This window comes from Physeter macrocephalus, chromosome 18, assembly GCF_002837175.3.
Source record: "Physeter macrocephalus isolate SW-GA chromosome 18, ASM283717v5, whole genome shotgun sequence".
Classification (NCBI taxonomy): domain Eukaryota; kingdom Metazoa; phylum Chordata; class Mammalia; order Artiodactyla; family Physeteridae; genus Physeter; species Physeter macrocephalus.
This window is the reverse complement of record NC_041231.1, coordinates 7,290,221-7,303,311: the sequence shown is the minus strand read 5'-3', so window position 1 is coordinate 7,303,311 and position 13,091 is coordinate 7,290,221. Positions and strand designations below refer to the sequence as shown.

General features: G+C 63.7%; 1 protein-coding gene across 3 annotated transcripts in view; it reads right to left on the bottom strand.

Moving 5' to 3' along the window:
* The window catches only part of FBLN2 (fibulin 2), a 61,532-nt gene that overhangs the window by 5,236 nt on the left and 43,205 nt on the right, over positions 1-13,091 (bottom strand). The window contains exons 6-14 of one of the 3 annotated variants that reach the window (XM_028478449.2): positions 12,657-12,860; positions 11,954-12,067; positions 11,385-11,486; positions 9,336-9,476; positions 4,952-5,086; positions 2,964-3,101; positions 2,317-2,460; positions 2,077-2,205; positions 1,574-1,699 (exon numbers count right to left, since the gene is read on the bottom strand). In XM_028478449.2, the coding sequence (XP_028334250.1) occupies positions 1,574-1,699; positions 2,077-2,205; positions 2,317-2,460; positions 2,964-3,101; positions 4,952-5,086; positions 9,336-9,476; positions 11,385-11,486; positions 11,954-12,067; positions 12,657-12,860 (1,233 nt within the window). The remainder of the gene's footprint in view (positions 1-1,573; positions 1,700-2,076; positions 2,206-2,316; positions 2,461-2,963; positions 3,102-4,951; positions 5,087-9,335; positions 9,477-11,384; positions 11,487-11,953; positions 12,068-12,656; positions 12,861-13,091) is intronic. The other 2 variants (XM_055079403.1, XM_055079404.1) reach the window with 2 other exon arrangements.

Sequence of the window (13,091 nt, the reverse complement as noted above, 5' to 3'; positions counted from 1 at the left end):
GCCTGTGCTGAGCGTGGGGACACGGCCACGAGCAAGACGGACAACCACCTCCCCGTCGTGGAGCTGACGTTCTCGTGTGTGCTGGGGAAGGAGCAGGGGGATTAAATGGGTGGAATACCTAGTACGTCAGAAGGTGGCGCGTGCTATGGGTAAAGAGCAGAGAAGGGGCAGGGCTGTGTCCGGGAGGGCTGCAGTGTTAGAGTCGTGCGGGCATCTGGGGAAGCGTTCCAGGCAGAAGGCACGGTGAGAGCACAGGCCCTGAGGGGAGGGTGTGCCCTGTGCCCGCACAGAAGAGCGAGGAGGCCGGTGTGGTCAGAGCAGAGTGCGGGGGAGGGGGTCAGCTCACACACGGCCTTGAGGCCACTGTCTGGCGCATGATCCTCGGGACCTCACAACGTACACAGCTTTCACACAAAACGATGGAAGGCGTGAATGAATGAATGAGTGGCTTCTCTCCTCTACCAGGCTCTGAGCTCCCGGGGGCCGGGGGCCACGCAGGTTCCATCTCTGAGTCTCTACCGTCCAGCCAGAGATGGAGCTGGAGAGAAGTGGCCCGAAGTAGGGATGGTGCGGGGGAAGCCAGAAGGGCCAAGAGGGGAACGAATGACCTACAACTAGGGCGGGAATGATGCTCCAGCCCCACGGCTGTCTGCACCCAGCCTGGCCGGGGTGGGGGGAGGGCTCACAGGTGGCTGTAACCCCCGTGAGTGAAAGGGAGGGACAGGGTGTGTTTTGGGAGCCCATCCAAGTGCCGTCTGACACAGCCAGGCCTGGGGCCGCTCCCCTGTCCCTGGGCTGGTCCCGTCCCACGGGAGGCCGGCTCTTCGGCCAGGCCAGGCAATCAGAGAGAGGCGCATGGCCTTCCCAGGGGTCTCAGCAGACCCACCTCTCCAGGAGGGAAATGAGAGGAAAGCACCTCCAGGGGAGGTGCTGGGAAAGACGGTGCCGGCTCAACGGGGCCAGAGACCGCCCATCCCCTTTACTCACGGGACCCCTCCCCACTTCACTGAGCAGCCTGGGACCCCCGCGCCCCTCCACACCAACCCCACCAGAGCCGGCCCAAGCACACCATGAACACAGGTGGGAACAGTGTGTCGGTCCCCCACGCGTCCCCTCCGTCAGCCCCAGGAGCATCCCACAGGGGTGAGGGCTGGGCCGCAGGTCCAGCGCACGTGCTGGGTTTGACACACAGTGTGTTTAAGCTTAGATCCACCGGCGACATGTAAAAACCAGCAGACTCTGCATAAATATCTAGATTTCCGGGATCTGGAAAACCAAGATGGGGTCACTCTGGATGGCACCGCCAGGTGCCGTGTGGCCGCCGGGCAGTCACTCTGCCCGCTGCCTGAACCCCAGGGCACCGCGGGCATGACCAGGATCGGCACCTACCAAGGGGCAGAGGCTGGGCTGCCGCCCTGCCTGCAGGGAGCCCCCGCCAGGGGTGCAGACAACACAGACACCCGGCCCTGGGGTCTGAGGTGGCAGTGGGGGCCCTGGCAGGAAACAGCCTGCAGCTGAGGCCTGGGGCCCTGCACGGGGGGCCACGCGTCAGTCAGGGGCCGGGCCGGCGTACCTTCGCAGCGCTTGCCGTCGGCCGCCAGCAGGAAGCCGGAGGCGCAGGAGCAGCGGTAGGAGCCGAGCGTGTTCTCGCACGTGTGCTGGCACAGGCGGCCGGGCGAGGCCCAGCACTCGTTCACGTCTGCGGGCCGGGCGACGGGCACAGGGCCTCAGGGAGGGCGGAGGTGCCCTGCACGCCAGCCCCTCCAGCCCCGCGGGGAGAGGGACCCAGGAGCCCGAAGGAACGAGGGCGAAGGGGGAGCGGGGGAAGAAGGCAGAGGAGGTGCTGGACGGAGACCAGAGGCCGACGCGGAGAGACAGGCGGCACGGCAAAGGGCAGGAAAAGCGCGCGACGGGGACCGAGAGCAGAGCCTCAGCCGCACAGGACGGCAGGAAGGCAGTCCAGCCCAGAGAGGGCCGGGCACGTGGTCAGAGCGAGGCTGGCCGGGCGGAGGGCCTGGGCCAGGCGGGCACATCTCAGGGGAGCCGGACGGGGTCCCGGCCACCAGTCCCACCTACCGACGCAGGCGCGGCCGAAGGCGTCCCGCTGGAAGCCAGGCTTGCAGTCACAGCGGTAGGAGCCGGGGAGGTTGTGGCATACCTGCCCCTCGCCGCAGCGGTGCACGCCCGCCTCACACTCGTTCACGTCTGCAGGGGGAGGCGAGCAGGGCACCCTGAGGCCCGGTCTCTCCCCCTGCACCAGCTGCCCCAGCCCAGGGCACCCGGGAAGCCAGAGGCTAGGGGGAACGCGGGCCTTACCCACACACTTGGTCCCGTCCTGGCTGGCGTGGTAGCCACGCCCGCAGATCACTGGGTTCCTCTGGCACGTGTAGGAGCCCACCGTGTTGATGCAGCTGAAGCCCGGCCGACATGGCTCGGAGAGTGACGTGCACTCGTTGATGTCTGCGGAGGGGGTGCGTGTGACAGGGTGCCTGCTGTAGCTCCTCCCGGAGCCCCAGCCTCTTGAGTCCAGGGCTGCACTGGGTGGCAGCCAGTCCTGGGCCCCAGACCAGCCCAGGTCAGGCTGGCAGGTCAGACTGTCCAGTCCCTGAGTCCCAGGACCCGAGGGCTTTCCCTCCCAGAACCCAAGCGCTGTTGGGTGGGTTAAAAAAACGTGATACACCTTCATCCCGTCCAATCCCACAGATGGGTAAACTGAGGCCACAAGAGAAGTAACTCAGCCGCGATCAGACAGTTCAGGATAATAAGAGCTCCCATTTTGCAAGTGCCTCGCAGAGCCCAGGCACTGACACATCCGTTCACAGGGGGACACGGGGGCCGCGAGAGGGAAAGTGCAGCAAGCCAGGCCTCCCTGAGCTGTAAAGCCCTCAGAGCCCATCCCCGCAACGAGCCCTCCTAAAGACCCCCAGGGCCAGGCAGACACAGCCCCCCCAAGCCCCACTCACCCACGCAGTTGCCCTCGGGGTCCTGCAGGAAGCCCTCCATGCAGCGCTGCCGCTCCTGGCAGTAGAAGGAGCCCTTGGTGTTGCGGCACACGGAGCCCGCCTGGCAGCCGTGAGTGCCTAGCTCACACTCGTCCACGTCTGCCACACAGAGCGGGCCGGGGGTCAGGGGCCGGCGGGCCGGCAGGCCCCTGCCCGCACGACCCCACAGTGACCTTGACGGCTACCAAGGTCTTCTGCGTCACAGGGAGCTGCCGCGGCCCACGCCAGCAGTAACAGCAACGTCACCCCCTCGCTGAGCTCTGCCGTGCTACCAGGCGTTGTCCCAAGGGCTCTGAGACGTACTTATTTACTCAGTGCTTACGTGTACCCAGAAGCAGGCTATGACGAGCCCCCTCCTTCACAGGGGAAACTGAGGCACAGGCAGCGTTCCATAGCTGGGGCACTGCTTCTGGGCAGCCAGGCTTGGAGCTTCCAACGATGGAACCGCCAGACCTGGACGGCACCGCCGTCCCCACCCGCGGTGCGGCGCCGGCAGGTCACAGGGGCCCCTCCCCGCCGTGCAGCGCCCGGTTCACCAAGTGCCGGCCCCACGCTTCCCCCGTGCCTCCTGCACAGCAGGCGCGTCGGGCTCTTTCCACAGACGAGGACACCGAGGCACGGAGCAGAAAGGGGGCACAGAGGGCTAGTGGCACAGCCGAGACCCCCTCGGCCTCCTGACGGCCTGACCAACCACGTGTGTCTGGCTGTCTGTCGTTCATCCATCCACCCCCTCCAGTTTCCAAGGTTTCCACCACTTTCCCACAGGAGCCCAGCCTCTAGGCAGCCCTGTGCTGGGTTCTAGAACCCCCTCCAAGGACCCCCGGGACGCTAAGAACACAGCCCCTGCCCAGCCACTCTGGTCTAAGGAGGCGGCCCTGGGATGAGAGGGGCAGGGGTATTGGGGCGTCCAGGGAGACGGCCCCCCTCCCCAGGTGTCAGGGTCCTCTAAAGGGGGCTCGCCCTGGATCTGTGGGAGCCCTGTGGGCACGCGTGGGTGTGCACGGGCGAGCGCCGAGGGGCCTGGGCTCACCTCCTCCCAGCTCACCACAGCCCTGCTCCGCACCCAGCTCAGGGCCCGGCATGGAGTGCGTTCAGCACCTGCCTGGCTCCCGCCGACCTCACAGCCGCTTCCCACCGCCATTCTCCGGGCTTTTGCAACCGTGGAGCACTGCTCTGGGTCTCACCTCCTGGGTGACTTTCTTCTGGACGTTTTCAGTTACAATAGAACGCTTCCCGTCACGGGTGAAACAAACTCCCAACTGCTTGCCTACCTGGGCCCGCCAACCCCGCAGCCTCCCTCCACCGGCAGCGGGCTCCACCCGAGACGCCCTTGCTGCTCTCTGTGCCAAGACTCCTCCCTGCCTGAGCGCATGGCACCTGCTGTTCCCTCTGCCTGGAACACCCTTCCCAGGGGCCTCTCATCCTGCAGCTCTCCGCCCGGACATCACCGCCACAGGGGGCCGGCCTCTTCGGACCCCACCTAAAGCAACACCCAGCCCCGCGTGCCTGTGGGCCCGCCGGCCCCCCCATCCGGAGGCCAGAGACGAGAACACACCCCCACTGGTACCCTTGCCACCCAGAACCCTGCCAGGCCCACAAACGATGCTGGGGAAGCATCTGCTGAAACGGTTCAATGGAACCTCTCTTCTGAGGTGGCTAGAATTTTCTGGTAAAAAGGACAGAAGTGCCCCTTCTGTGGGAACTGAGGCATAGGGAGGGGAATAACTGACCCAGACACACTTACCTCGGGGCCCCCCCGGCCCCCGCTTCTGCCCCTAAACCATCATCTGTGGGGTCTTCCCACAGGCAGGAAACCCCAGGGCTGGGAGATCGCCAGAAGGGAGAAGGCTCTGGGCGGGCCAGGAGGTGGGCTGGGGGCGGGCTGGGGGCGGATCAGAAGGCGGGGTGGGGTGGGGAGGTGGGCGGGGCCTCCAGCCAGGTCGCCTCACCTGTGCACTCGCCATCCCTGAGCACGTAGCCGGACTCACAGGTGAGAGCCTTGTAGCAGCGGAAGGAGCCCACAGTGTTCATGCAGTGCTCGCCCCGGCTGCACGTGTGCAGGTCCGTCACGCACTCGTTGATGTCTGCGGGGAGGGTGAGGCCGGCAGAGACTGCGGGGCGCTGCAGGTACGGTGCCGCCGGCCAGCCAGCCCTGCCCTCAAGGTGCTCAACTCCCAGGCAGCAGCCTGTGCAACCCCCCATTCAACAGAGATTTATGGAGCACATGCCATGGCCCCAGGGGTACATGGTGAACAAGACAGACAGAAAGTCTGCCGTGGCGGGGGACACTCAGCAGACAGACCAACCTAAGAGGGAGGGTGGTCCTGAGTCTTGTGGAAGAGAGAGCGAGGGAGACCAGGAGTGGGAGGTGCAGGGGGTGGAGGCACGAAGGATCCTCAGGGCAGAGGACGCCTGAGCAAAGCATCTGAGGAGGTGCCAGAATGAGCCGAGCACGTATCTTAGGCAGAGGGGACAGGCTGCCAGGCAGGTTCAGGCTCTGGCCCAGAGGGGTGTGACTGAGGGAGAGGAGAGTGTTAGGAGAGTGTTAGGGCCGTGGCGGGGGACACTCAGCAGACAGACCAACCTAAGAGGGAGGGTGGTCCTGAGTCTTGTGGAAGAGAGAGCGAGGGAGACCAGGAGTGGGAGGTGCAGGGGGTGGAGGCACGAAGGATCCTCAGGGCAGAGGACGCCTAAGCAAAGCATCTGAGGAGGTGCCAGAATGAGCCGAGCACGTATCTTAGGCAGAGGGGACAGGCTGCCAGGCAGGTTCAGGCTCTGGCCCAGAGGGGTGTGACTGAGGGAGAGGAGAGTGTTAGGAGATGCGGGGGAGGTGGGAGCCATCGAGGGCTCCAGCAGAGGAGGCGAGTGGGCTGACTTATTGGTAACAGGGTCCCCGGGCTGAGTGCAAATACTCCAGGGGTGAGGGTATGTTAGAATAGGAGATGATGGGGCTGAGGCTGCCACCCACGGAGGCGAGGAGAAGCAGTCGGGCTCTGGAGGTGCTGTGAAGGTGAGACCGACAGGATCTATGATGGATGCGACGAAGGAGAGAGAAAAAGAGGAGCCCACTGGTCTTGGCAAAGCTTTCTGGACGAGCAGCTCTACAGTTGGTGGCCCCAGCACCTGGGCTGGGGCCAGCTGGAAGGAGCAGGCTCACAGGGGAAGGGTGGGAGCCCTTGACGTCACACTGAGCTTGAGGATCAAGAGGCAGCCAGAGACCTGCCTCGGATTCATGGAAGGGGTCTGAGGGGAGACATTAACTTGGGAGTGGTCACTGCTGAGGTCACCTGGGGGCCGAGTACTGACGCCTGGGATGCGCAGGTGGGGAGGGGAGAAGCCAGCAAAGGAGGGAAAGAAGTAGCATCAGGGAGGGCGGAGGAGACCCAGAGAGGTGGCCAAGTCAGACGTCCCTGCAGGTGGGCAGAGGACACCCCATGTCTCCGCCACGCTCCACCTGGCAGGGGAGGTACAGCAGTCGTGCGGATTCGTTCATTCACTGGACACACCTTAACGAGCACCTATTCTGTGCTAAGCCCAGGTGGCCTAGCGGTGTGTCACAGCCTCTGCCCCCAGGGAACGGCCAGTCGGCAGGCAGGGAGAGAGGACAGGTCGGGTGGAGACGCTGGGGAGGAAAGCTGCACAGTCCTGGGCTCGGGCCAGAGCACTGCCCGCTCTGGGTCCTGCGCTGTCAGAGCTGCTCTCAGGGACAGTAATGTCTGAGCTGAGCCTACCAGGATGACAAGGACCAGGTGCAGAGGAGGGGTACAGGGCTGTGGGGCAAGAGACTGTCCCAAACTCACAGGTGAACCAACTGGTGTATAGGCCCGGCCAAGGCTGGTTGGGTGGGGATGAGGAGGAGGAAAAGGGAGAGTTCTGGCCCGTGGTTTCCAAGGAAGGGTTGGCTGGGCCAGATAGAGACTTCTGATTTATAAGCTGGATTGACAGAGAGAGACACATTCTCAGGAGCCCAGAAACGTCATGGGCCAGGAGCCCCCGCCTAGCCTGGGAGGAATCATGGTGAGAGATGACAGCAGACACCACTGATTGTGTGGCTCACTTAGGGATCGGGCGGCTTACAGGAACTGCCCTCGATCCCCCAGAGATACTGCTTCACAGACAAGGAACTAGGTCTCACAGAGGGGATGTGACTGAAGTCTCCCAGCCTGCACGGGACAACAGCAAGAACAGAACCCAGAGCGCCCAGCCCTTTCCCCACTGTTGCAGAGTGGCCTCCAGAGACGGGGCTCCCATCGTCTCAAAGCCAAGCCCACCTGGAACACTGTTCCCAGGGCCCAAGATGTTCCTCAAAGGACAGGGCTCAAAAGGCCAACAACAAAGCACAGGGGATTCCCCACAGAGGTCACCTGTCTGTTAGAAGTCCTGTGGACTTGGCACCGCCCAATAATGTCCCACTTCGGCTTACATACCTCCGGTGATGGGGAGCTCACTACCTCTGCGGGCTGCCTCAGTGTAACACATTTGTCGAATCACAATTACGGCATCAAACACTAGCAAGTCCTTCACATGGACTCATGTAACCACCACAGTGACCCTCTGAGGTAGACATTAGCCCTCTCTTTTCACAGGTGAGGAAACTGAGGTTCAGAGAGATCAAATGACTGGTCTCAGGTCCTACAACTAGAAAGCAGCAGAGCCAGGATTTGAACCCAGGCAGTCTGGCTGCAGAGGCCACACCCTTAACCCGGGCACCCGTCTCCCATCTCACCAGCCAGGGTTAACAGAACACGCCTGGAGCTCACAAACGCACCACAGAAGACACGTCTGTGGATGAGCAAGTAATGGAAAGAACGAGTGCTCACAGTTGAGATGAACACATAAGTGGAACACAAGGACGAAGAGGAGACTGGGGTCTGTGCCGGATGATAAGGAGGGAAAGGCTGAAAGAATGACCATGAACTTTGCTGAATGGAATGCATCTCTGCCCTTTCATCCCAGAACCTGTTTTCCAGCTGCCCGGCGACCCCTTTTAGGACAGTCTTCCCTCCAGGCCGCCAGGGAACCCTGCACACCCGCGTCCTGGGAGGGCGCTCACGGGGTGGACCGCCTTTTCCCAGACACACACAGACACGACCCAGACGGGAAGAGCTGCCCCGCCACTGACAAGCAGGCCCCAGAGGGCGCGTGTCGGGCCGGCGGCTGGAGGCCAGGGGCACGCACGTCTGCAGCGGCCACTCTGCTGCCCGGCGGCGGAGGGTGAGGAAGAGGACATGTCCAGGTTGGGCCTGGTCTCCAGGCACAAGGACGACACACGGGGGTCTGGGCATGCGCAGTGCAGTTCCCACCTCCACACGTCTGCTGCGGCCCTTCCTTCCTCCCTCACGCCCCTCCCCACTCCCAAATCCCCATCGCTCTTGGAGACACGTGCACACGCCACCTTCTCCAGGGAGTGTGTCCAGACGCTGCCAGCTGGAAGGGCCTCTCCCTTGGCCTCTCCTTGCGTCCCTGCCACAGCATTTCCCAGTCTGCCCCGAGCCCCCGCTACCCTGGGTCTACCTCTGTTCAGGTCCGTGATGTTTCCTCCATGAAAACAACAGACCCCCAGCCACGGGAGAACAGCAAGTCCCTGCTGCCCACAGAGCAGGCCTGGAGCCCCAGCCCTGGCCCACAAGGGCACCGAGAGGCAGGAGGGCAGGCGCATTACTGAGCACCAGCCCATCCAGGCACAGGCCGGGACCCGGGTACCAGCCCTGGCCGGGCCTCCGAGCCCCGAGGTCAGGGGTGAGGAAACAGGCTCAGAGAGGCGAGCACTACTGCTCAGGGTCACACAGCAAACGGACGCCTCGCTGGGGTATTTGCCTCTGAAGGGGCTCTGGCCGCATCTAAGGACAATCTCAGCAGCTGAGGTCACATGCACACTGTGCCCCGGGCTCTGGCTACACCATACAGATGTCACATAATGTCCAAACGGGGAGCAGTGCCCTCAGTGCCCCCTTTTACAGATGATAAAACAGAGGCTCGGGAGGAAGTGCAAGCCCACAGAGATGCTAGGGGGTCCTGCTTCGAACCCAGGCCTCCCTATCCTGCTGCCCACATGTCTCAATGACCTCATTTGAATGACCGGCCAGGTCACACCTCAGACAGAGTTCTGACTCAGGCACGTCCCCGGGGAAAGCGGCTTCCCGGTGGCGTCGGTGAAGAAGCAGGACAGGAACCAGGACACGAGGGGCATGACGTGGAGCATGGGATGGGGGGCCGTGCTGAGAGCTCATATGCAAAGGGCAGGCCCTTTAGCATGTGGCTGCAGTGGGGCGGGCTTGGCGTGGAGCAGAGCAGGGAGCCGGGACGGCGGCGGCGAGCGGGGCTCTGGCTTACCCACGCACTTCCCGTGTGCGTTGAGGATAAAGCCCTCGGCACAGAGCACTGTGTGGCTGACACAGTAGAAGGATCCCAGGGTGTTCACACAGAGCTGTCGCCAGCTACAACCGTGAGTGCTCAGCAGACACTCGTCTTGGTCTAGTGACGGCCGCGGGAGGAGAAACAGAAGGGCCGTTAGAGAAGCGTGGCCCCCAGTGACATGGAGCCTCCAGTGACAGATGGGGAAACTGAGACCCAGACGGGCAGGGACCTGCCCAGGACCTCCCAGCCCATCAGTGGTCCCTCTGGGCTTTGGGCCCAAGTCTGGGTTTGTCCAGTTGAAAGATGTCAGAGCAGGAGCCCTAGCGGAGACAGGTGGCAAAGTGAAGCTCAGAGAGGGCAGACAGCCTGTCTGGGGTCACACAGCGGGCGGGACCAGAGGCCATCTCTCCCACCCATGCTCTGGAGACCCTCCACCTCCACAGGCAGCCACGGGAGCCACACAATGGCAGGAGTTGCAAACCTAAGTGCTTAGGGGGCCAGGCTGGAGACATAAACAGGAGAAGGGGCCAAGGGGGCTCTAGGGCACTGCGGAGCCTGTGCTCTGCCGAAAGGGAGACCAAGGCTGTGGGCTCCTTGTGGACAGATGTTACAAAGTTTCAAGAAAAACCTGAAATTCGGACATTTAAAAATAATTCTGGAGCCGTCACTGTTGGTAACTTGTTTGATTATTTTAAACAGATGATAAAATATCATCTGTTTAAATATCATCTGCAGGACTCCCCCGCAGGGCAGGCTACACCCACAAAACGCCCTCTGCATCCTCTGGCCTGGACCCCATAGCCTCTACCACTGGGGGTGCTGCAGAGAGAAAGGGAGGCCTGGAGGGATAGGGACACGGGCCCATGGCCTGAAGGAGTCCCAACCCAGAAGAGACACAGTCCTCATGTCTTCAGGGCCCTGGGAGATGAGGAGCGAAGCCAGATCTGCCCCCACCGTCTGAGAGAAAGGCCTGTCAGTCACCACCACGCTGTGTGCCCTGGGCAAGTGTCCTGTCCTCTCTGGGCATGAGGACGGTTTTCATCCACACCAGAACAGTGCTGGGCAATCGGCTAGAGGCGGATTTCGGCTTCTGACAGGGATGTGGGTCTCTTCCCAGGCAGACTTAACCCTGTTACCCATGGACCCAAACCAGGTTCATGTCTCCTGAACTTGAACCTGAACTAAAGCATTTCCTAGACCATCTGCACGCTCTCTGCCTGCCCTGCCTCCACACACGAGGAGGTGCTCAAGGTGTCATTCACTGTGAGAACCGCCCCAGCAGGTGTCAGATCCGATGCCCCCCGATTCACAGGGGGAGGTCCCAGTCCGCAGAGACCCCACCGGGACAAAACCCAGACTGAGCGGGTTCATAAGTAAGGGAGGCCCGTGCTTTTAAACCCTCTTCGGTCCTTCTGTGACGGCGGAGTCACCAACACGCACCATCCTTCCTTGATTTCAGAACTGAGAATGCGCCCTCCAGCTGGGGCTGCCTCTCCCCAGCCCCGTTCCCCACGGAGGCCAGCCGGAGCGACGTCCTGCCGCAGGACAATAGGGCAGGCACTGCCCTCTGTCAGCTCCACCCGTGGCTGGAGCGGGGGCAAGGGCGGTCACAAACCAAGTCAGGCCACTCAGATGCGGTGAACCCTAGAGGACAGAGCTAGTCAGAGTGTGACCCAGGGAGTCTCGGACCTCCCCCGCTTCAAGACCTACTAGGTCAGACCCCTGGGGCCACGTGGACTTCTCAGGCCGCCAGGTGACCCTGTTGCACATTGAAGTTTGCGGAGGCCTGCTCCAGGGAGTGGCGGGGCCGCGGCCAGCCCGTGTGCCCACCTGGGCTGCACGCACACCTGGCGCGTGATATGGGCGGACGCGGCTGTTTCAGCTGCTCAGTTTGGAGATGGTCGTCACGGCGGCCACACCTGCCCCCCCCCCCCCGCTCACCAGCACAGCGAGGTTTGGCCCTGGAACACCTCCCCCGCCCCGGGCCCACTCAGGTGTGTGGGGCCCACGGCAGGGGGGACTCACCTTCACAGGACACGCCGTCCGCCATGATGGCATAGCCGGGGAAGCAGGAGCACATGGCAGTGTCCCCGACCACGCCGCACACCTGCTTGCAGGGCCCGTTGTCTGAGAGGAAGCCACACGGAAGTCAGAGAACACGCGGCTCCGGCCTACAGCGCACCCCACTCCCGCCTCTTTCACGGGGTCACCCCTTCAACCTGCTCGCACGCCGGCTGGTGTCTGGGACCTCCCCCAACACAGGCCTCCCTCAAGTAACAGGGAGGCGGGTGAGGAGGAGGCAGGAGGAGGACGGAGGGGAGGAGAGGAAGGGCGCAGAGAGCGCCCCGCACGTATCTGACCGCGGGCTCCGCGATGCGGGGGCGGGCAAGGAGCGTACTCTCTCACTTTTACAGAAAGCGAGACTGAAAGCCGCTGAGGGGCCATCCTGGGGTCACGCACGCCTGCCCCAGGCTGTGCCCCCACTCTCACCTCTCACAGCTCCTCACCCAGCCTCCGACGGCGAGGCCAACCGGGCCCCCGACCCCAAGCAGCAGCACGCCCTGCTGGGGCCACCCCGCACACGGCCAGCTTACCTTTGCAGGTGCTGGGCTGCGGCACGGGCAGCGCGATGGTGTTGGGGGCCACCTGGGAGGACTCGGGGCTCAGCGCGGACTCCTCGGCGGCCTCCGGCTCGGGGCGGTCGCCATCTGTCGCGGACAGCGCGGGCAGGAGCGGGGTCTAGCGCCTTCAGGCGGCCTCAGGCCCTAACAGGCGCCATGCCGGGCTCTGGAGGTCGGGGGGCGGCTCATTTTACCCACCCCCATCCACCCCACGGGAGAGGAAACTGAAGTCCAGCGAGGGACACACCTCAGGCCAGATCCGTCTCACGGCTAATCGGGGCAGGGAGGGTGGAGGAGGACGAGCCTGTGGACTCCAGCGAATCTACCCCTGGAAGCCGGCAGGGAGAGCGTCCTCCCAGACCAGGTGCCGAGCCCGACCGCCGCGGGCCCCGTACTGGGGACGCGGCTGGGTAGGCGGGGGCCTCCGTGGCCCAGGTCCCGGCCCTACACCTGAATCCAGGGTGGGCCGCCGGGGCTGCCCTGCGGATGGAGCCCCAGGGGGGAGCCCGTCTGCCTGGCCTCACAAACCCATCGCCGGAGACCCTCGGCGCCGGCGGGGTCACAGAGTGGGGCGGCGGGAGGCGAAGTCCGCCACGGTCCCCACGCGAGGAACACCACGCTCTGCGGGCAAGATCAGCCCCGCCCCAGCTCCTGCCCCGACCGTCCGGGCCCTCACCTGGGCGGCAGGTACGGCCATCGTCCTGCAGCGAGAAGCCGGGAAAGCAGGCACAGTGGTAGGAGCCCACGGTGTTGACGCACAGGTGCTGGCACAGCTCCCCCGGGAGGAGCAGGCACTCATCCTGGTCGTCACCCGGCAGGCTGTTGGGCAGCTCCGTCTCCGCGCCCAGCGACAGGGCCTCCCGGCTCGCCAGCTCCGCCTCTGAAACCGGGGCAGGGTCCACGCTCGTGACGGGACCCGGGCCGGCCCCAGCGAGTGGCTGGGGCCACAGGCCCTCAGGAAACCAGATCAGGTCCTCACCAGAACCTTCGGTGTGTTCAGCTGAGGCAGCACGATGAAGGACGGATGGGTGGGTGGATGGATGGATGAAGGATGGATGATGGATGGGTGGAGGGGTGGGTGGGTGGATGATGGATGGATGGATGGAGGGGT